The sequence below is a fragment of the Symphalangus syndactylus genome, chromosome 5 (assembly GCF_028878055.3).
Source record: "Symphalangus syndactylus isolate Jambi chromosome 5, NHGRI_mSymSyn1-v2.1_pri, whole genome shotgun sequence".
In the NCBI taxonomy this organism is placed as follows: Eukaryota; Metazoa; Chordata; class Mammalia; order Primates; family Hylobatidae; genus Symphalangus; species Symphalangus syndactylus.
The window spans coordinates 57,879,654-57,904,208 of record NC_072427.2 but is presented as its reverse complement, the minus strand read 5'-3'; the positions used below and the strand labels follow the sequence as shown (position 1 = coordinate 57,904,208).

The window sequence follows — 24,555 nt, the reverse complement described above, 5'->3', positions numbered from 1 at the left end:
AATGCATGCTCTGTCTGACAAATTAGTGGATTTATATGATCTCCACACAAAAAATAACAGTCTTGAGAGGGCAAATCCTTTCTTTCTGTCCTTAAACTGCATTTTTCTTTGGTGGTTTCAGATTGGCCTTTGTGGATGTGTGGTGTTCCTTTGTCTTGGTGGAATCCGAGGTGACTGACTTTCTCTCTAGCATATTAACCTCCTCTTTTCTCTCGGTTCCGTGTATCTAGGAATAGCTTGCTGATTAACCCCTAAGTTTGAGAAGGTGGCCTGCAAAGGAATTTTAAGTACATTTCTTGGTGTTCTGTGAGGTTCCATGATCTTAGCTCAGTTAATTTTAGCTTTGTTAAAATTGTATGAAAGGGTTCATGTGATTCTAAACCACAGAAGAAGCAAAATACCTCAAAAACAACCTGCCCCTTACCTTGATCCCCACCTTCCCAAAAACCATGGTGTGATGCACATGAACAGAATAATAGTTGACGAGCAAAATTTTAAGGCATTCTAAGTATCACTGGTTGGTTTAATAAAATTAATTAGCCTGCCACGGAGAAAATTTACTAGTGTGCTGGTTAATTTCACAATGTAAAGTCAGGGAAGGGAGGTAGGGTTGAGGGAACAAACCTTATTAGTTTTGAATAATTATTTAAAGATGTGGACCTGCTTATTTCAAACACTTTGATAGCCAAATCCATTAAGGATTTTAAGTCTCAATTTTTGCATCCCAGTATCTATGGGAAGGTACCTATCTAGATGAAATCATACGCATATTAGTTAACGGCTAAATTAATCTTAAATAATACAGAACAAGTAGAATCCTAATAAAACCATGGGAATGAGGGCCTGCCTGAAGACTGGCTCATGGGAGGTTTCCATAATCTTAATTTGCTATTGATGCAATTATTGCTTTTTCTTGTCTTTTTAATCCAAACAAGATGTTGGCAGTGGCCACGGAAAGGTGCCTGAAATCACATGCCTGAATTCATTTAATTTGCCAACATTGTCTTTTTTCTCTCTTTCTTTCTGGTAATGGGCAAGAGTCAGTTCTGGTGCATTAGGTACTAAATCTCTTCAATTACCATCGGGAAGAAAGACTTAACATTGTGCTTCAAACCTACAAACTGATTTAGTTTTAAAGCACAAACACTTCTCCTGTGGAGCCTAAATTAAACTGCAGAAAGGACTCAGAGCCTGAGGAATTAAACAATGCAGAGCCAAGGCTCAGGCCAATGATAGGAACCATTTTGGTTTCTTTCATTTGAGACCCCTGGTGCGAAAGGAAGGGGAGCAGAAACAAGCTGAGAGGCACAGCTTGTGTAAGAAAGTGCAGGAAATCAACATGGCACATGGATACATATGTAACAAACCTGCACATTGTGCACATGTACCCTAAAACCTAAAGTATAATAATAAAAAAAAAAAAGAAAGTGCAATACTCTGTTAATTGCTCGGAAGCTGGATGTGGAGTAAACATTGGTGCAGGGGACCTAATCAAATCCCTTATCCTCTTTTCTTTTTGGGTGCTCGGCAGCCATTTTCAATGTGGATGACTCCGTGGTTGATCTGGAGACCCTGGCAGCCTTATATGAAAACGTGAGTGTCAAAGACTTACAGAGCTAGCATTTCCATATTTATCTTCTACCTGAGAAATGACTGAGCCGTTCATGTTCTTTGGTAGTAAGGGTTTTGGCGTGGCCTGGAAGAGATTAAGGCATAGAAACACAAGCTTGAATGGGAGTGGATGTGAGGAGCACTAGATTCCTAACTTCCACTGTGGTATCTGGGCTAGCAGATCTCATTGCACACTTGCAAAGCAGGGCATCTCAGGTGGACACCACTTACGTGCTCTGGAACCCAGTCCTGTCACTTGCTGGCCAAGTGAATGAAGATAAGCTGCCTACTGAAATGATAGTGTGCACTGGTGTCTACTTCTGAAGAATGGGACTGCTAATACCAGCTTGGATGATTACTCTTAGTCCAAATGAGTTGATGATACTGAATGTGGGAAGGTGTGTAGAATGGTAGGTATGTGTTTTAGATTTAGAGTGAGACAGTCTTAGGTTTGAGGTCCAGCTGTGTCTACCATTGCCTGCTAAGTGACCTTGGGCTAGTTACTTAAACTCCTTAATCCCGTTGTGATCATCATTATAGTGGGGATTATAGTAGGCTCTGATTTTTTTTTTTAATCAAATGAGGATTTAATATATGTAGCAGTAGCAATGTATTTTGAAAGTCAACAGGACTGTACACATATAAGATCTTTTAATTTGGGTTTTAAGTGGACATAACCAGCAGAATTGTCAGGTTCTCTTGAGAAGACAACACAGGAAAGTCAGAATTCCCATGATTGTTCATTGTTTTGGTTCACTGACTGTTAGGCTACGGAAACATAGATTGAACCACATTCTCTTAAGTAATGGTATTTCCCAGGAAGCTGTCTGGGGCTCTATAGTATGCTGTGGTCACTCAGTTCAAAAGATGATTCGTTTCATATTTATGTCCCCTGGGACCTGAAGATTCCTACAGAAGATTTCCATAGTCTAATAGTCTAGGCTTGGTGGCATCACCAATTCCTTGCTCATTTTCACATCCTTTATATGTGTCAGGAGCTACTTAATACAAATGGGTGGGAACTTCCCACGTTTCCACTAGTAAAGCTTTCGTTAATAAATCAGAAAGTACACAAATACCAGGCCATTGGGAGCTAATTATGCACTTGAATACTTGGAGGTCAGCAAGGTATAGAGGCAGAAAGAGGGAGTTCCAAGTCTGAAGCTCTTTAGGAGTTACTTAGTACAAGCCTCAGTGGAATAATCTGTAAAATGAGGATACAGTGGTTCATGTTAAAGAACTTTGTCAAAGGCAGTACCTTCCAGATGCTTTGTGTTGTTACCATGAGCTCAGGACTATGCACATGGTTGCCGCTTGTTAGCTCATAGTAGAGATAAGCTGCATACAACTGAAATAGTTGGATAAATCGAGAAAGTAAGTGACTCAATGCCAAAATAAGTGGTACAGACAATGAGTGCTAACGAAATTTGGAAAAAGGGACGATGTTGACTAGAAATGAAAGAGCTGCGAGTTCATATAATTTAGGGCTGTTCTAAGAGTAAGGAAGCAAATTCTAAGAACAATATTCCCCCAGCCTCCTTACAGAGGAAGAGACGGGGGATTCAAAAGTAGAGCTCAAATAGCTGTACTTCTGTGTCCAGCTGCCTGTACTTGTTAGGTCCGTTTGCATTGAATCTCAAACTTGAGCATGAATCAGAATCACCCGGTGGGCTTGCATCCCCCCTACCCCCACCCACACCCCCAGTTCTTGTGTCTAGGGTTGGCCAATAATTTGCATTTCTGACAAGTGACGGGTGATGTTGTTGATGCTGCTGGTCTAGGAACCACACTTTGAGACCCACTGCCATAGCCAGAGTCTCACTGCCCTTTTTTTTGTTTGTTTGTTTGTTTTTGGTTTTGTTTTCTATTTTGATACAGAGAGCCCAAGAGGATGAGCTGGTTAAAATAAGAAAGTATTATGAGACATCCAAAGAAGAAGAACTGAAGCTGCTGGATAAACCTGAGCAGTAAGGATACTTAACATTTTTCTGTTAGGCCAAAAGGAGAACTGCAGTTTCTGTCTTCTTGTCTCCCAGCTCAGAATAACCAAATCTAAATTGTGCAGCCAGCTAAATCACAACACCGTCATTCCTGTGACCTATTGCATGCAGCAGGATGACCCTGCTGCCGGGAAAAGCAGCGCTGAGATTTGTGCTGTTGGATACAATGTGTCTCACCCCCCTCCCCTACCCCATTAGACTCCCCTTTCTTGTTCTAGCAACTTGTTAATTCCTCCTAGACTAAACAATTTGACCAAAAGGGTAACTGAGGAAGGAAGAAGGCATTGTTCTGTTTAAGGTTCTCCTGATGAAATTAAAAAGATGATATCAGAGTCACAGAATTCAAATTTATTTTCCTAAAGGTCATATCCAGTAAGTGCAGCCTGAATGTGCCAGCTTTTCCCCAAACTTCTCCACCTGCTCTGCCCAAATGTGGCTTTTTCCCCCCCTCACTCTGTACATGCTTGTTCTTCTCTCCACTCACTATCTATAGCTGCTTGCTCTGTCGTTTGTGATGCCGTTCCATAGGCTTTGAAGACCCAGAACTCCGGGGTGTAACTGAGTGACTCTTGGGGTCTCGAAGCCACAGATAAGCTCCTGAGGCTCTGCAGCCCCACGCCCCTGCCCAGGGCCTAGGACTCTGTGAGACTGTAAAATGGGTTCAGAGGACACAGGGGCCTCTTCTGCCTGTTGCTACCCTGAACTTTTTTTGTCCAATTCAGGCCAACCCTCTCAACCTAGAGATGAGGTAAGTGTAGAAAATGAAGGAGAAGTGGAGTGATCAGATCAGGGTTACAAGTCAGCCCTAGAAGCTTCCAACGTTCTCGGGCTTGCACTGGAGTTCCATGCCTTGTCCCTTGGGTCCTATAGAAACAGGGGTCCCCAACCCCTGGGCCACAGACTGGTACCAGCCTGTGGCCTGTTAGGAACCAGGCCACACAGCAGGAGGTGAGTGATAGACAAGCTGGCATTACCACCCGAGCTCCGCCTCCTGTCAGGTCAGCAGCGGCATCAGATTCTCATAGGAGCACAAACCCTATTGTGAACTGCGCATGTGAGCAATCCAGGTTGCACGCTCCTTATGAGAATCTAATGATGATCTGTCACTGTCTCCCATCACCCCCAGATGCAGGAAAACACGCTCAAGGCTCCCACTAATTCTAGATTATGGTGAGTTGTATAATTATTTCATTATATGTTACGATGTAATAATAATGGAAATAAAGTGCACAATAGATGTAATGTGCTTGAATCATCTTGAAACCATCCCACCTCCAACCCCAACCCCTGGCCTGTGGAAAAATTGTCTTCCTCGAAACCAGTGCCTGTGCTAAAAAGGTTGGGCACAGCTGCTCTAGAATACCTCAGTCCCCATGGATGCCTGGACATTTAGACTCGGGAAAACATCTTAAATGACTGGGGATGGGAGTCAGGAAGAGAATTCTGGGTTTACTCAGTTAATGACAAACCTACATGATGGTTTTGGGAACCTTGGATGACTTGCTCTCACATGGAGCATGGTCCAAGATCCCCCCTCAAAGTAGGTTTCTAAAGCCTAGGAATATTGTGAATCAAGTCAAGTGAGGTTCCCTTGCTGTCTTGTTCCACTAACTTGAGACACCTTCCTTACCAATCCCTACCCTCAACTGATCCTATGGTTTATTTCCAAGTCATATTTCCTATTATAACAAATGAATCCCTCCTATGGTGTTAATGACTGAAAGTAAAGTGACTAATAATGGGCTATTTCAACACTGAAAAGGCCACGGGGATGTATTGGGGCACAGTGGGCATATCAAGCGCTTGGGTAGTGCTGGTTATACCAAGTTACACAGTAATATTCTCCTTTAAGCCTGGAGTTGGCAAACCTTTCCTGTAAAGGACTAGATAGTAAGTATTTAGGCTTTGTGGCTTATGGGATGTTACAAATATTCAAGTCAGCCATTGCTGTGCCAAAGCAACCACAGGCAATATATAAACAAATGGATATCGCTGTGCCCCAATGACATTTTACTTATGAACACTGAAATTTGAATTTCATGTTATTTTTACATGTCATAAAATGTTGTCCTTCTATTGACTCTTTTTTCAACAATTTAGAAACGTAAACATCGTTCTTTTAATTCATGGGCCATACAAAAACAAGTGGTGGCCTGGTTTTGGCCTGTGGGCTGCAATTTGCCAACTCCTTAACCACCGAGCAGCCCTTGCTCTAAGCTATGGGAATGGCTGATCCGGTGAAATGAACAGGCAGGCAGAGATCATGTGTTTCTGCTACTGTCCTAATTATTGTTCTTATTGCCGGGACTTAGATAATGGTAGCAGGTAACTAACACACAACTTATTCTTGTTTTCTCTACTGATGATCTAGATAGAAAAGCATTTTTAATGTTTATAAATGGTCATTGTGATGGCTTCGTGAACACGCAAACCCAGCAAAAAGGACTGTCATGCTGTGCTGGTGAGGTGACGTGCCTGGACTCAGTTGCGGGAGGGTGAGGCACAGATAGGTGGGGGCCTTCAGACCTGGGTGCATTTCACCTTTGCTACCGACCTCCTGCACAAACCAGCATTTGTTTGATTTATGCCACTCTGATTCTCTGGCAACTTATTTGCCATTAACTCCAAGTGAGTCGACTATAAGCATGTTTTACATACTGGAAAATATGAATCATTTATAGTTTTAACGTTGCAGTTTTCTAAGAGTCCTGTGGTGCCCAGTCCTATAAATCAGAGCATGGAGAGGCTGGCCTCATCACTCACCTCATCAACTCTCTTACACTCCAGTGCCAGATTTAGAAAGCCATTGCCCACAGAGGTGTCATCTGCTTGGGACCAGGCTGTCTGAGAACCACTCCCTCTAGGGATGGCCTTTGACTCTTATGCTGCCGTGTAATGGCTGTGAGGTGAGGCTCTGCTGGGTTTGATTAGGCCTGGTACATGCTCCTCATGGCCTAGGGTGAGAACACTATACACAGTCTATTGTGATGTTTCATGAAGGTCCACAGCTGCCTTGGGACCCCCACACAGTAGACTCTGCTAGTGTACTCCTCTGTGGAAGAATGCAGGCTGCAACATTCAGTTATGCTATGTGTATCGCCTGTGTGCACATACACCTTAGGTGATACCATTCAGAAATCTAGGGATAATAAATCAAATGTTAGTCTCTTAAAAACAATGAGGCACATTGCATCATTCCACCCGTCAGCTGAATTGCTGCTGTAGATGTGTAACCCAAATAATGTGAGACACAGAACATCTTTCATATATTAGAAACTGAAGTTGCAGTCCTTCCTAGAAATATTAGCCTACATTGGAGAAAGAAGGGAAGGATCCGTCATTCGTAGCTTCTTTTGGGAATATTTAGTCTTGTTTCTTACTGAACCTGGAATGTAAAGTTAGACTAGCCCAAAAGGAACTCAATCCATAAATATTCATAAGTGCCAAGGCCCAGTGTCCAAGATCCCATGCTTGGGAATATTTAAGAGAGTTACTGTGTTTGCTCTTGTGGGTAGAGGATAAAACAGTAATGGGGCAGGGCAGGGGAAGAGAAGATATTTGTCAGATGCTTGCTTCACAGCCTTCAAAGTAACCCGTATCTCTGGTACCTTAGCAGATAAATAAGAGAAGAGCCATGGTGCTCCTTGCATGGCTGTTTTTGGATGGCAAGGGTCATAAAACCCTATTTTTTTCCTCCAAATTTGCTTCTTTATTGTTTTGTATTTTCACTATACCAAATATCCAAGCCAAAACTGCAAAGTCATCCTGGACTCTTCACAACATCTCTTAGGAGTAGATTACTCTGGGTCTTGTTGCCTTAGTAGCTTCCTCATCCATTTGCCCCTCTCCATTCACACTGCAAGCCCCTCTTACCTTTTCTCTTCGAAGACTACAGCTGTGGTCTCCCAGCCTCAAATTTCCTATCCCATCCAATCAGCTGAGCTGCTGCCAATGAGATTTTCTACAACAAAAAGCAGAAACTGTCACTTTCCTGTTTAAAACCCTTCATTCGTTCAGAAGTTTAAACCCTGTATTTTAGAATACAGAACACAATTTTAGCATCTGCCTTCTACTCACTTTCCCCACAGATACCATTCAGCCTATCTTTGCTCTCCCGGCAGTTTCTCACATGTTGTGCGTGAGCATCACAGGGCTCCGGGGACCCTAGCTGACAGTGTTCCCCCCATGACACTTGAGTGTCCTGCATTTGCTTTCCTAGCTCCTCTTCTGGATCCGTCACCGAGAGCACTCGTTCACACTCCACAGTAATCGTTGATTTACTTCTCGGATTATCAAGACGGGATTGTAAGTTAAGCTCTGTTCTCAGATCTTAGCATGGTCCCTGACACACTGTAAATGCCTCATACATTCCTAAAGGACAGACTGACATTCTTGGTGACTGATCTTTTAGTATTAATTCTCAGTTCTTTCCAAAAGTAATGTAAAATTATGATTTTTTCTCCCCCCTCCAACTCTTTGTATGGGTTGCAGACCCTTCTGCTTAAAGAGGACATTGGAACATTTAAGATTCTTTAAGAGCTTTTCCAGTGCAAGCCCTAACCCCAGTAAGGCTTTAATCCTAGAGAGCCTTGCAATTCTATCTTACCCTTTCTTGTGTAACATACATTGATAAGACTATGGTCTTGTCTCCTCATATTGGTCCTATGCTTCCTCTTTTGAGATTAGTTATAGGTAGCTATTCATTCAGCATTTTCTGCTTTTCATCTAAGTCCTTTTTGGTGAGCCGAGGCATTGATCTGTGTATTTTCTCAGGTGGTGTCTGTAACTGCTTCGCTCACTGTGATAGGAAGTGTACATGCTCTGGGAACTTGGGTCCTGAATGACGCCTCATGGTCACATTTAGAAGGGGAGAAATGCAGGGCCCTTCTTTCAAAATAGCTCAGCATCTGAATAAATACATCTTCCCCAGACTCATTACAGGATCAAATGCTGTCAGTCCTGTGAGCTTTTTGCTTCTTATATATTTGTAAAGACTAATGATACCCCTGATTTCAGTCATGATAAATGAATAAATTGTTTAATATTCATTAAGAAGTAATTTACACAGAGTTTAACTTTTTCATCTTGTCCTAATGCAGAATTCCTATGAATTTCCACTTTTATACTTCTTTATATAATTTTCATAATAATGGGTTATTGAACTTTAAAACAAGATTGTGTTTTCTCTTATGGATATTCCTTGCTTTCATTAAGTGTCATCTAAAAAAAAGATTATGGATTATGACCTAGTTGTGGAATAAATACGAAATCAATTGATGTTAGAAATTAATTAAAACCCAAATCTCCCTAAAGGTAGAGGCGGCACGGTGTATAAGCAAAGAAAATATCTTTCGGTATAGAAAGAAGTAGGCTCCAGCTTTGTTACTGTGTAAAACCATTTTTGGTGAGAGATGGCAAAATTCCTTGGTAATGATGTTATGAGTTGACCAAGACTTTCAGAAATATCAGTTAATCATCATCTCAACTCCAAAATGAAATAAATGGCTGTTAGTAGATTTTCTCCTTTTCTGAATTCATGTCCAACTGTTTCCACCCATTTTCATTTATACCCCTTCCTCTGGTGGTTGGCCTGGAGAATATGTCGCTCTTCCAACTTAGTTTTGCAAAGGGAACCAGTGCCCAACCGCTCAGACAGTGAGCTACTGTGTGTAGGTCAGTACTCACCTTTAGCTTTTAAGATCTGTCTTGCCACATTTTTAAGGAAACTTTAGGTTGTCTACTTAGTGAGTGCCTGCTTTGTTCTAAATACTGAGTTGTAAACTATGTCTGTATAAGTTAATATGAAAAAGTAAACAAATATCTGGAGAATGTGATCATTATAGACCATTATGTAACTCACTGAGCAAAAATAGTAGCAGTATCACTTGAGTAAGAGATTTTTTTTAAATCACTTGTCTGTAGACATTTGCCTCAAGTCTTCAGTTTGCTTAGCCTGTATAAATACACCTTTAGAGAATGCTGCATTGTGAGGGAGTTTATTGTATAATTTTTCTCGTATGTTAAAGGCTAGGGCTTTCCATTTGGGTTCAGTCTCTTGTTTGGGCAGCAGGAGATAGATAACTTGGTTAGTATATTTGTGTTAACTTTCTGTTCCCGAAGGAATTTCTATACCATACATTTATTCATCATGCTAGAACCCCTTTAAAAAGCAGCCCCGTTGTCAACAATGGAAACCGTGCCCTTGGAATTCCTTGAGTCCACCTATGTGACACCTTTTATAATTGTTGAGAGTGTTGGGTGAGGAATGTTCCCAAAGTGGATCTTTTTCAGCTGTCTTTTTATTTTGCTTGTGATTGTATATGAAGGTAGATGACACATTTTGCTTTTTACAGATTTTTACATGAGTTAGCCCAGATTCCTAATTTTGCTGAACGTGCCCAGTGCATAATCTTCAGATCTGTCTTTTCTGAGGGTATCACCTCCTTGCACAGAAAGGTGGAGATCATCACGCGAGCTTCTAAGGTATGTTTACTGTCTAATTTAAAAGATAGCCTTGCTCTGAAGAGTAAAGGAGAAAGTGGGAGAGACCACTTTAGTGCCATTATAGAAACTTTTTTGGACTCAGATTGTATGTTTTTCTAAGTGTAAATTTGATGATTATCTTGCCCGTGTGTGTGTGTGTGTGTGTGTGTGTGTGTGTGTGTGTATGCGAGAGAGGGAGAGAAAAGGAGATGCAGATGGATGAAGAGGGAGAAGGAGGGAAAAAATGACACTTTTACAGATTCCTTCTAAAAAATTCTGAATATCTTCCGAAGTACATACTGGCCACTAAAAACCAATCTAAATAGCATGGTCTGTTTCCTGTTTTACAATTTGGATTGCAGAAGAGATTTTGCTTGAGATCCATGCATTTGATCATCTGAAATGTGTCAACCTAATAAGAGGATTCTAGAGACTTGATAAGTGAAATAAATGACTGACATTGAGTCATCGGCAAATAAATATTTGTTGGCTTTACTACACTGGTGTTCATTATAAGGTTAAATTCTAGCACCTGGCTTTTTCTCACAGTTGAACCATGCTCTTAAGGACACGTTATTCTTCTCCACAAATACTGTAGTACTTTGTTCCTTATTTGGAGACATGATTTTTTTTCCTCTAAGATGTGAGGTATTTCAGTAGAGAATAAATATTACAGAAATATAATTATATACGCACTAATAATACCCGAAAGGCGGGAGCAGAAAAAGAAGTCTTCCTGGAGCTGATTTTTTTTTTTTTTTTTTTGAGATGGAGTCTCATTCTTCTTGCCCAGGCTGGAGTGCAGTGGCATGATCTCGGCTCATTGCAACCTCTGCCTCAAGGGCTCAAGCGATTCTCCTGCCTCAGCCTCCCAGGTAGCTGGGATTACAGATTACAGGTGCCTGCCATCACGCCCAGCTAGTTTTTGTATTTTTAGTAGAGACGGGGTTTTACCACGTGGGCCAGGCTGGCCTTGAACTCCAGACCTCAGGCAATCCACCTGCCTCAGCCTCCCAAAGTGCTGGGATTACAGGCGTGAGCCACCGTGCCCAGCCATTACTTTTTTAACCCTGAAATAAAGGGGGATAAAATGTGAATTAAGACCATAAAGAAAAAAAGTTTCAATTGGAAAATTGTACTTGAAGTAAAAAATAAAAGGACAAATGAGACAGGGAGCCAAAGAAAATCCTAAGCAGCTTGAAATTGTAAAAGTTAATAGACATACAACAAGCACTTAATAAATGTAAGTTTAATAAATTTATTAAAGATGGCCTACAGCCTTAAAATGTATTATTATAGTTTACCTCTGAAAATTATATCTGGGGATAAAGAAGAACATACTTCTTCTGTATCTGCTCTGCATTTAACTGTATTGGTTATCTAGATAAATAGTCCTGAAATACATCCTCAAAAGGTAAACCCCTTTCTACCTAGAAGTCAACAAAGGTTAAGCCTTACTATATATACCAACTCCCTTTTTACAACTTCTACTTTAAAATAAGTATTAAAAATTAAACTGGCTCAAATGAAAATATAAAACCAATAGTTAATCCTCATGTATTAAAACATGCACTGTTTATAATTAATTTGTTGAGTGGGTAGAAAATAATGGCTGTTAATGTGTTTGTAAAGACACTCATGGCTTAGTAAAGTGTGTTTTTCATTTCACCAACTGTTAATTCTGTTGGTACCAAGCCTCCCGACAGCCTATTGAGTACTCAGTAAATATTTGTTACTGAATGAACATGGGTACATTTGGAGTTCAGCTCTGTAATAATTGGTGTTTGCCATCACAGGGCTTGCTGCACATGAAGAGTGTGAAGGATATTTTAGCTCTCATCTTGGCTTTTGGAAATTATATGAACGGAGGAAATAGGACTCGGGGACAAGCCGATGGATATAGCTTAGAAATTCTGCCCAAACTCAAGGATGTCAAAAGTCGGGTATTTATTTTTCATGATAAGTTTCTATGATCTACCATTATTTTCTTTCTTTACCTTTAATTTTAAAAAACATATTCCAGATTGTTCCATTTATCTCTGTCCTCCCCTTAACAACAATCATTTATATTAGAGCATGCATTTTTTTCTTTGCTTTCTTTTCACTTTTGAATGAAGAGTTTTGTTTTGTTTTTTTCACATTAGACCTTATTTTCAATGACTTAATTCCCATCTTCGTGTGCTCTGACATATACAATTAGGTATCGAACTGCTACTCAGTGAGAGAACAAAACAGATAGCATACAGTACCAGGATCCTGCAAAGGCTGGAGGCTGTTTGAGTTTAGTGTTGCCTACTAGTAGTTTACTCATTCCTGAATGGCAGAGCAATGTTGAATCACCAATTTTTTGCCTCAACAATTGGGCTGGGGTCTACTGTCAAGCTCTCTGAGCCTGATTATCACTTGGCTCCACACCCCTGTGGAGCTACCTCTTTAGAAACAACCAGCCCATATCTAGGCGTCCCATGGGGGGCAGGGGGGTGCAGGGAGGGGAAACACACAGGCAAATTAGAATTAGACCCCAGTGAACAGGACACAAAGGCTGCCTTGTGGGAGGGCCTGCTCCCCACTGGCCTCCCGGGGTCATAAAGTGGCGTGGTGCTCCTTTTAAGCTGGCCTGGATTGTTTTTCACACCATTAAGAACACACATTTTTTGAAAGATGGAAAGGGAGGGTGCTTTTCTGTTCTAGGCCGTGGTTCCCTTTAGCACTCCCTGCCCCCTCCTGTCTTGGCTTTATGCCAGAAAATACAAGGACACAATTTTTTTGTTTGTTTTAGCCATTATTTCAGAAGTTTTATGGATTATCTGTTTGTTTTTTCCCACAAAGGATAGTACAGTGTCATTTCTTTATGTAGCCAGCATAATAAATGGATGGGATAAAGCAGAGGAAGGAAAACCTTGCCAGCATCGAAGAGAAAGCCAGTTTTCACAAATTACAGGTTTCTCAACCTGAGATTTCATCTCTCAATCATGTAACATGACAGTCTCATGGGAATGATTTTCATGTACATTTCTCTTTTAAACCTAGGATAATGGGATTAATCTGGTGGACTACGTTGTTAAGTATTACCTGCGTTACTATGATCAGGTAAGTAATGGCATTACATGGCAAAGTTTCAACTCTTACTCATTGTTGGCATTCATAAGTTGGATGATGGATAGATGGGTGGATGAACTGCAAGCCCAACATAGAATATGAGAGCTCTCCAGTGTGGTTTACAGATGAGCACACAGAAACCAAGAGAGTTTAGTTGACTTATGAAGAGAAGCATTATTCAGTGGCGTAAATCTACTGAGTCTCAGTCGACTGTATAACACAGCTTCAGAGAGATCCCTAGCTGCCTCAGTGCCTTACGGCCAGATTGTGAGGTTCTCTGTGAAATCTAGATCCACTCAGTAATTGGTTATAGTTGAAACTGTATTCTGATGATGCAGAGCAAAATTTAGGAAAGTAAGACTCAGTAATACCCAATATTTTATCAGTAGTGAATCTATGAACAGGCCAAAGATGTAGAATTTGAAAAATCCATCTTTTCTGCTTAGAGGGCATTTACAATTAGAAATAAACATTTCTGTGTGAGTCCATCTGAGCAGAATTTTCTACTTTATTCCTTCTTGTTAAATTGAGAACAAGGAGTTGTAATTTTGCGAAGAAAGAGGTATTGTTGTAAGATGTTAAGAAATACAGCGATCAATATGAACAGTAAAAGTCTCAAAGTAAATGCTGTCAGGACTCCTGCTTTACCATCCATGTAAGCAGAATTGTTCCTAGGCATTGAGGGAAGAATGGTAAAGATCCCGGGGCCTTTTAATAGGCCTGCAGTTTCATCCAGAAGACAAGTGAGGCACTGATGAACTCCGTAATACTTTCTTCTACCCTCCTGGTGGGCTTATCTATTTTCAATATACCTACAGCAGGCTCATCATTTCCCCCCTCCCCAAACTTTTCCCAGATTTCTGTTAAGAATATCGTAGTTTTTGATAGTTTTTGGTCATTAAGGCATGAAACCTTGTCCTTCTCTGGTTACTCTTTGTCCTTCCACTGAGTTGCTTCTGATGTCCTTCCCTGTTTTGTTTTGTTTTGTTTTGTTTTGTTTTGTTTTGTTTTGTTTTCTGGCCGACCTCAGCTTACCCAGGTTTTAAGATCACTCATCTGGAGAATTTCAGTTGCTTTCCAGCTCAGCTCTCCATCTCGAGGTTCTACCACTCTAAGCCATCCCACACCCTCTTTACACAGCTCTGATCATACTGCTTTTCTACTCAAAACGAAGTGGCTCCCCATTTTCAAGTGAATTAGGATTCAACCAACTTAATTCCAATCTTTCACGACCTTGCTTTTATTACTTTCCCTCTACACATATTCTGTGATCCAACTCAAGACCTGATGTTTTCCACACACACCCTGTGCTTCCTACTAATGTATTTTTACTTCTGATGTTCTCCCTAACTGAAAGTATCTTTGTCTCTAGCCTTTTTATAAAACTTCCCTTTTTTCTCATTACTGTACTGCTCTCTGGAAATAATAAATTTAAAGATTTTTTGGGAAAAAATCTCCCAGTAACATTACCAATATATGTGTTACAGATTTAACCAGAAGAGTACAGACCTTTGTGAATAAATTTACGTAATTTTACTGAAAGTCATAAAAATTTAAAAACATAGAGTGAAGAAGAGAAAAACCCAATTTTTTAAAATTGGGTAATGGGCTTGAATAGACATTTCTCCAAATGAGACAAACAAATAGCCAACAGGTGCCAACATCACTAATCATCCAGGGAAATGCAAATCAAAACCACAGTGAGATATCCCATCATGCCTTTTAGGATGGCTGTTAATAAAAACCAAAACCAAAACCCTACCACACAGAAAATAGCAAGTGTTGACAAGGACGTAGAAAAAATGGAACCAGTTAGCATCATTGGTGGGAATATAAAATGGTGGAGCTGTTATGGAAAACAGTAGGGAGTTTCTTCAAAAAATTAAAAATAGAACTACCATATGATCAGACAGTCTCACTTCTGGGTATTTATCCAAAATAATTGAAACCAGGATCTCAAAGAGACATTTTCCCTCTCATATTCATTGAAACATTGTTCACAATAGCTAAGATTTGGAAACAATCTAAATGTCTGTCAATAGATGAATAGGTAAAGAAAATGCGTATATGTACTAGGGAATATTAGTCAACCATAAAGAAGAAATAAATTCTGTCATATGCTGCAACATGGGTCAGCCTTGAAGATACTATGCTAAGTCAATATAATCCATTCACAGAAGGGCAAATACTGCATGATTCCACTTAAATGAGTATCTAAAGTAGTCAAACTGAAAGGAACAGAAAGTAGAATGAATGATGGGGGAATGGGGAAATGGAGAATTGAGGATACAGAGTTTCAGTCATGTAAGATGAAGAAGTTCTAGAGATCTGTACAACAATCTGCTTATGGCTAACAATACTATACTGTACACTTAAAAATTTAAGAGAATAGATATCATGTTATAGGGGTTTTTGTTTGTTTTTTACCACAATAAGGAGTGGCATTATCTCCTCTGTTGGAAATAACCAGTCAAAATTCTAATCAATTTTAGAAGTTTACAAAACAATTTTAAATATTATATATAAAAATAATTAGATAAAAATTTGACCAGGATTTAAAAATGAAGAGTCATTCATTTATATATTCTAATATATTATAGAGCTATAATAATTAAAAGTGTAGAATGATAGAATAACATCACAAAACTTAACATGAAAAGGAAATCTCAGAAATGGATCTAAATAAATATGTGTCAAGTGTGTGATAAAAGAGAAATTTCAAGTAATTGGTAAGAGGAAGAAGTTGAATTACCTCCTAGACCTCATACCAGAGACCAGAGCAAAGTTTTAAAGAACAAAAGAGTTAAATGTAGAAATAAACGAAAAATAAAATCAATAAAACATGACAAAAGTGTAGGTAAATAGTTTACTGATTTTGAAGTAGCAAAATCCTTTCAAAGTGTTCAGTCTAAGGCAGAAACCATAAAAGGTGAGAATGATAACTTTCAATGCATAAAACTAAAAAACTTTAATTCCTAATTAAAATTTTAAAATACTTTAGTATCTCAAAAATGACTTAAAACTAAATTCAAAATAACACACTGGGAAAATGTTGACAACATAATAGACAATGAACTCTTGAGAATTAACAAGAAAAGAATCTTCCTTATTTTTAAAAAATGGCAAAACGTATCACAGGCAATTTACAAAAGACGTATAAAAGACATAAATTGCCAACTAGATATATAGAATTAGCACTGTAAATTGATCAAACCTTTCTTAGGACTGTCATGTATGGTAAATCAGGTTATTCTCTGTTTAAGGTCTCTAGGTCAAATGGGACTCATATCTAGCCTGCCCTTGATTCACCAAATTATATATCCTATAAAGGGCACACTTTAAAAAATTCACGTAAAGATGCCATGTGCTTGTCAAGCTGTTTGACCATAAAGCTGTTGTTATCTGCAGGAACACATTTTCCTAATTTATACATATATATGCTTTATGGGCAAGCAAGGTTGTGTTTTTGTTTTTTGTTTTTTCTCTTTTTAAAAGTTTCCCTTTTTTCCCCCATTTTTTCATGTTTTCCTATTCTTTTTTCTTCATGTCAGGCAGGTAACGTGTCCATATCATAACGAGGTTTGATGGTGGCGCATCTCACGCATGCATATGAACACCCAATCCATCACACTCATGAACTACAAAAGGATCAAAAGCAAGGTTTTCGACCTTTCTGTATCAAAAGCCCTAGAAATATGTGTAACCTTTTAAGAAATTTCTACCCCAAGAAAACAACTAAGGATTTAATGACTATTTGCTTATAATAGCTTATAATAGCAAAATATTGGAAAAATTTTGGTAGGTGTACAATGATAGAGACCAAGGTCAAATAAATTATACTAGAGTCACACACTGGAATAATATACTCCCATGGAGAGTGTATAGGAGAGAATGTAGTGGTATTAGAAAATATTTTTGATCTGCTTTTAATTTACAAGCGTGTTTCAAAATAACATACAGTATAATACCAAATACGTAATAGATAAAGATAAATACACACAAACACACAGAATAACCTGAAAAGAATACATTAAAATGTTTCTGGATATTAGGATTGTAAGGGTTTTTTTTTTTTTTTTTTTACTGTCTTCTGTCTTTCCATTACTAAACATAATGAACATGTATCACTTTTGTAAAAGGGAAAAAAGATGTAGTGAAAAATAACTTAGTCTAATCTTACATGGCCCTTTTTTGAGGTCGTTATTAACATCCTAATCTTTGAAGGAAGGCTTTGAAGCCCTCACCTTTGAAGCCTGCAAGTACTTTATTTGAATCTCTCTCAAGATGCATCTTATTCTGCCTTGTATGTATATATGAGGAATTACCTATTATCTTGGCATTGGTTTTTGAGGTTCAGAATTCATTGTTGTCTCTTTTTTTTCTTTTCTTTTTTTTTTAATTGAGATGGAGTCTTGCTCTGTTGCCCAGGCTGCAGTGCAGTGGTGCAATCTTGGTTCACTGCAACCTCCGCCACCCAGGTTCAAGCAATTCTCATGCCTTAGCCTTCCGAGTAGCTGGGACTACAGGCATGCACCACCACACCTATTTTTTTTTTTGTATTTTTAGTAGAAACGTGGTTTCACTGTGTTGGCCAGGCTGGTCTCGAACTCCTGACCCCAAGTGATCCATCGCCTTGGCTTCCCAAAGTGCTGAGATCACAGGCATGAGCCACCATGCCTGGCCATTGTCTCTTTTTTATTGCCTGTAATACAGGTGTCTGATAAAACTTGCTGAACTGGATATAATGTTAATATTCACAAAGGTGTAATAAGTGGCATCTGTAAAGAACTAGATATGAGGAGATGGGAACTGTTTTCTGGTGGAGTGAGGAAGGCGTGTTTAGCTTCAGGAAATAAAGAAGCAGCAGCAGGCACATAAGCATGTACCCTAGGTTTTGACAGCAGGTACTAGTGTGGCAGAAGAATTATCCTGAAGAATCTTTGAGGGTGACATTTCTAACCCTAGGTTGGCATGGGCAGATTTATTGGTAGTGCCTACCCCAACCAAGTCAAATGCATTGTGTGGGAAGACTGAAATTTGCCTCTGGAATATAGTTGTGGTTGAAAAGAGCTGAACCCAGTGGAATCAACTTCACAGAGGAAAATCTTACAATGAGAACAGTTTCAAACATGGGATGGCCCAGTCTAGGAAAAATAAGCCCACAGTAGTGTGGTGCTCTTCTGGCTTTTACTGTGTAAAATGCATTTCACTCAACAAGAGTGTAGAATTATGTGATTTATGAAACTAGCCCTTTCCTCTAGGAGCCTAAGTGATGATTTTTGTGGTTAGTGGTGATGAGCAATTAGCTAAAGAAAGATGACTCCTGCTCCCTGCTTCCTTCTTCTCATGCCTGGTTTTTGGTCCAAGTCTTGGTCTGTGAAATTTTAAGAAACCCATGTAGAGTCATGCCTTTTGAACTCTAATTAAGCAGCTTTCATAAGAGCTGCTACCAGCCTGATACACTCAGCAACATTTCCTTTTTTCTAGCGCCACACACACATACACACACACACACACACACACAGAGTCAAAACCAGGACTGAATCTGATAAAGTTCTGGAAAATGGAAAGAGATACTGTGCCTGAGTTCTTCCAGTGCAGATTAGCATGGAGCTTCGTAGTGAGGATCTTAGATGTTGTTCCATCTTGGCACTCAGATGAGAGTACTGCTTCCATTTTAAAGTAGTAAAATAAGTATATGAAGATGGGGGAAAAAAGTACATTGTGTCTGATAAAATGAAGAAAACTACCGTGTCCTAGCATCCCTAACGAAGCTAATGGCCTTAAAGAGGAAGGGTCAAGAGGATTCCTGAAACGACAAGAAAACATAGTGATAGATTAGATGTCTCCTGCTAAAGGTACATATATCTCAGAACCATGTTTTATAAACCCTCTGTAGTAGTGCCCATCAACCAAAAATAAAGCTTATTGATATGCCAGATGATGTTTACCAAGAACAAGACACAGTTTCTGCCTCTGAGGTGTTTAGAGTCCAGTGGGGAAGATGTGCAAGATAACATGGCAATTTAAAAATTAATGGTGATACATAAACTAGAAAACCTAGAAGAGATGGATAAGTTCCTGGAAAAATACAATCCTCCTAGCTTAAATCAGGAAGAATTAAATACCGTGAACAGACCAATACCAAGCAGCAAGAATTAAATGATAATTTTAAAATTACCAACAAAAAAAAAGGTCCAGGACCAGATGGATTCACAGCAGAATTCTACCAGACATTCAAAGAAGAATTGATACCAATCCTTTTGACACTATTCCACAAGATAGAGAAAGAGGGAAGCCTCCCTAATTCATTTTATGAAGCCAGTGTCATCCTAATACCAAAATCAGGAAAGGACATAACCAAAAATGAAAACTACAGACTGATATCCTTGTTGAACATAGACAGTAAAATCCTTAACAAAATACTAGCTAACTGCATCCAACAACATATCAAAAAGATAATCCACCATGATCAAGTGGGTTTCATACCAGGGATACAGGGATGGTTTAACATATGTAAGTTAATAAATGTGGTAACACCACATAAACAGAATTAAGAACAAAAATCACACGATCATATCAATAGATGCAGAAAAAGAATTCAACAAAATCCAGCATCCCTTTATGATTAAAACTCTCAGCAAAATCTGCATGCAGGGGACATATCTCAATGTAATAAAAGCCATCTATGACAAACCCCCATTCAACATAATATTGAATGGGGAAAAGTTGAAAGCTTCCCTCTGAGAACTGGAACAAGACAAGGATGCCCACTCTCACCATTCCTCTTCAACATAGTACTGGAAGTCCTAACCAGAACAATCAGACAAGAGAAAGAAAGGGCATCCAAATCAGTAAAGAGGAGGTCAAACTGTCACTGTTTGCTGATGATATGATTGTTTACCTTGAAAACCCCAAAGACTCCTCCAGAAAGCTCCCAGAACTGATAAAAGAATTCAGCAAAGTTTCAGGATACAAGATTAATGTACACAAATTAGTAGCTCTTCTATATACTGACAGTGACCAAGCAGAGAATCAAATCAAGAACTCCTCTTTTACAATAGCTGCAAAAAAAAAAAAAAAAAAAAAAAAAAATATATATATATATATATATATATACACACACACTTAGTAATATACCTAAGGAGTCGAAAGACCTCCACAAGGAAAACTACAAAATATTGCTGCAAGAAACCATAGACAACACAAACAAATGGAAACATCCCATGCTCATGGATGGGTAGAATCAATATTGTGAAAAGGTAGAATCAATATTGTAAAAATGACCATACTGCCAAAAGCAATCTACAAATTCAGTGCGATCTCCATCAGAATACCACCATCATTCTTAACAGAATTAGGAAAAACAACTCTAGGCTGGGCACGGTGGCTCATGCCTGTAATCCCAGCACTTTGGGATGCTGAGGCGGTCAGATCAAGAGGTCAGGAGATCAAGACCATCCTGGCTAACGTGGTGAAACCCTGTCTCTACTAAAAATAAAATAAAAAAAATTAGCCGGGCGTGGTGGCAGGTGCCTGTGGTCCTAGCTACTCAGGAGGCTGAGGCAGGAGAATGGCATGAACCTGGGAGGTGGAGTTTGCAATGAGCCGAGATCGCGTCACTGCACTCTAGCCTGGGCAACAGAGTGAGACTCTGTCTCAAAAAAAAGAAAAAAAATAAAGAAAAAAGAAAAAAACTCTAAAATTCATATGGAACCAAAAAAGAACCCCCAGAGCCAGAGCAAGACGAAGCAAAAAAAAGAAATTTGGAAGCATCACACTACCTGATTTCAAACCATACTATAATGTCATAGTCACCAAAACAGTGTGGTACTGGTATAAAAATAGGCACATAGACCAATGGAACAGAATAGAAAACCCAGAAATAAACCCAAATACAGCCAACTGATCTTCAACAAAGTAAACAAAAATATAAAGTGAGAAAAGGACACCCTTTTCAACAAATGGTGCTGGGATAATTAGCTAGCCACATGTAGGAGAATGAAGCTGGATCCTCATTTCTCACCTTATACAAAAATGAACTCAAGATGGATTAAGGACTTAAATCTAAGACTTGAAACTATAAAAATTCTAGAAGATAACATTGGAAAAACCCTTCTAGATGTTGGCTTAGGCAAGGATTTTATGACCAAGAACCCAAAAGCAAATGCAATAAAAACAAAGATAAGTAGTTGGGACTTAGTTAAACTAAAGAGCTTTTGTACCTCAAAAGGGGCAACCTACAGAGTAGAAGAAAGTCTTTACAATCTATACATCTGACAAAGGACTAATATCCAGAATCTACAATGAACTCAAATCAGTAAGAAAAAAAAATCTCATCAAAAAGTGGGCTAAGTACATGAATAGACAATTCCCAAAAGAAGATACACAAATGGCCAACAAACATATGAAAAAATGCTCAACATCACTAATGATCAGGGAAATACAAATCAAAACCATTACAATGCGATACCACCTTATTCCTGCAAGAATGGCCATAACCAAAAAATCAAAAAACAGATGCTGGCGTGGATGCAGTGATCAGGGAACACTTCTACACTGCTGGTGAGAATGTAAACTTGTACAGTCAGTATGGAAAACAGTGTGGAGATTCCGTAAAAAACTGAAAGTAGAACCACCATTTGATCCAGCAATCCCCCTACTGGGTTATCTACCCAGAGGAAAATAAGTCATTATATGAAAAAGATACTTGCACATGCATGTTTATAGCAGCACAGTTCACAATTGGAAAATCATGGAACCAACCCAAATGCCCATCAATCAAAGAGTGGATAAAGAAACTGTGATATATATACACAATGGAATACTACTCAGCTATAAAAAGGAATGAATTGGCTGGGCGCGGTGGCTCACGCTTGTAATCCCAGCACTTTGGGAGGCCGAGGCGGGTGGATCATGAGGTCAGGAGATCGAGACCAGGTGAAACCCCGTCTCTACTAAAAATACAAAAAATTAGCCGGGCGTGGTGGCGGGCGCCTGTAGTCCCAGCTACTCGGGAGGCTGAGGGAGGAGAATGGCGTGAACCCGGGAGGCGGAGCTTGCAGTGAGCCGAGATTGCGCCACTGCACTCCAGCCTGGGCGACAGAGCGAGACTCCATCTCAAAAAAAAAAAAAAAAAAAAGGAATGAATTAACAGCATTTTCGGCGACCGGATGAGATGGGAGGATATTATTCTAAGTTAAGTAACTCAGGAATGGAAAACCAAACATCATATGTTCTCACTGATATGTGGGAGCTAAGCTATGAGGATGCAAAGGCATAGGAATGGTACAAGGGACTGTGGGAACTTGGGGATAAGAGTGGGAGGGGGATGAGGGATAAAATACTATAAAGAGGGTGCAGTGTATATTGCTTGGGCAATGGGGGAACCAAAATCTCACAAATCACCACCAAAGAACTTACTTATGTAACCAAATACCACCTCTACCCCAATAACTTATGGGAAAAAAATTAATGGTGTAAATGCTGTGATAATGTAAGCATCATAGGCCTTTGGAGAATGGGAGAAACACCCATGTGCTGGGGGTTAGGGGAAATCTTTAAGGAAGGACGTTTGTTTTAAGACTTAAAGGATGAGTATGAACAAGGAAGTATAAAGGAGGCACTAGGGAAGGGTCGAAAAGGGACCATTTTATAGACAAAGGCCTAGAAGCAAGAGATCGTGGTCGATTATTTCATGAAGGTCTAGAGGGAGTTGGAGATGGGGGGAAGGTAGAAATGAGGCCAGAGATGTAGACGGAGGCCAGATCATAAAGTGTCTTGTAAAGCGGTTTTAGAGTTTGGAATTAGTCCTAATGGCAGTAGGGAAGATGGAATGTGAAGGAAAGCTGGCAAAGTAGCCTGTGCGGAGAGAGGAATAAGTGAAGACTGCCTAAGACGTGCAAGATACAAAGCTTGCTTTAAACAACTCAGGGAGAAAGCTAGCTAGGCTGGAAAAGATATTTGAGGCTCATGTGCCTGAAGCTTTTGTCCTTCAAGACGTTTCTCAGCGGAGAATTCTCTATTAGGTATAGCAGTGGAGCTTGTTAAAACTATACCCCACCCTGCCCTCAGTCTCCTAAGATAAGCCAAACAACATTTGCAAAAGCTTTTCAAATATATGAAGAATTTTGGGGAAGCCAAGGCTGGAGGATCGCTTGAGCCCAGGAGTTACAGACCAGCCTAGGAAATATGGTGAGACCCCATCTCTACAAAAAATTAAAAATTAGCTGGGTATGGTGGCACGTACCTGTGGTCCCAGCTAATAGGCTGAACTAGAAGGATCACTTGGGCCTGGGAGGTCAAGGCTGCAGTGAACCATGATTGTGTCAGTGCACTCAAGCCTGGGTGAAAAGCAAGGCCCTATCTCCAAAAAAAAAAAACAAAAAAAACTGTGTATATGTGTATATACACCCATATACAAAGAATCTGATCATGCATACACACAGAGGAGTTTTAAGCCGCAGAGAAAGGTGAGGAAAGGTGATGGGAGGGTGATTGTATCTTCCATTGCAGTGCCTTCTTATCCAGCACCTTCTGATTCACACTCATTGGCATACCCCAAAGATGACTTGTCTAATTGCTAGCATGTGTAAATCAAACGGGGACTTCAAATGTAAGTACTTTCATGTGTTCCCCTCTTCCATTTTTCATGGGAGTAGAGTGTCCAAGATCAGGACGACCTGACAATTTTCTCTTTGATCCATGAGGCAAAATAGAACCCGGCCCATGCCATAGCCAACCTTATTGCCAATAAGTCCAAAAAGAGATTGTGAAAGACAAGAAAGCACTTCAAAGTCGCAAGTCCAAATTTAGGAATAGCAGAGGAGCATTGCTGTGATTCTTACTCAGACATCCAATAAAAAAGCTTTTTTTTTTTTTCCTCATTGATGCTTTGGAATTTCAACTGAAAGTGACAATTGGGAAGTATAATGTACTTTTGTTTACCATATCTCTTAGGAAGCTGGAACAGAAAAGAGTGTTTTCCCCTTGCCGGAACCACAGGATTTCTTTCTGGCCTCCCAAGTCAAGTTTGAAGACCTCATAAAAGATTTGAGAAAACTGAAGAGGCAACTAGAAGGTAATAGGAACTGTTCTGTTATTATGATAATAGCTAAGATTACTTTTTAAAAATGTTTTAAGAGGATTATTTAGGTCTGGCTCATAGAGTGGGATTGGTGCAGAATCCAGTGATGGTACATTACAGCTTTCATGAATCTTTCCCTCTCTACACAGTGTGCAGAGGCACTGTATTTTCAAATTCTTCTCTTTTATTAATGTTGATCGTTTGTTTCTTATATCCATATCTTGTTATATCTACATTTTCGAACATTTAGTAGTTACAACATTATTAATAATAATA

General features: G+C 39.5%; 1 protein-coding gene and 1 non-coding gene across 15 annotated transcripts in view; one reads left to right on the top strand and one right to left on the bottom strand.

The window, feature by feature from the left end:
* The window catches only part of FMN1 (formin 1), a 441,973-nt gene that overhangs the window by 289,678 nt on the left and 127,740 nt on the right, over positions 1-24,555 (top strand). For all 14 annotated transcript variants that reach the window (XR_010121077.1, XM_055278579.2, XM_063640268.1 and 11 more), the window contains 6 exons: positions 1,532-1,593; positions 3,490-3,578; positions 9,965-10,094; positions 11,891-12,037; positions 13,125-13,184; positions 24,153-24,273. Coding sequence is in view for 13 of the 14 variants with exons in the window: in XM_055278579.2 (XP_055134554.2) it covers positions 1,532-1,593; positions 3,490-3,578; positions 9,965-10,094; positions 11,891-12,037; positions 13,125-13,184; positions 24,153-24,273 (609 nt within the window). In the remaining variant the exon portion in view is untranslated. The remainder of the gene's footprint in view (positions 1-1,531; positions 1,594-3,489; positions 3,579-9,964; positions 10,095-11,890; positions 12,038-13,124; positions 13,185-24,152; positions 24,274-24,555) is intronic.
* LOC129483801 (small nucleolar RNA U13) lies at positions 16,739-16,843 on the bottom strand. The gene has a single exon (XR_008658294.1). It is a non-coding gene; the product is annotated as a small nucleolar RNA U13 (small nucleolar RNA).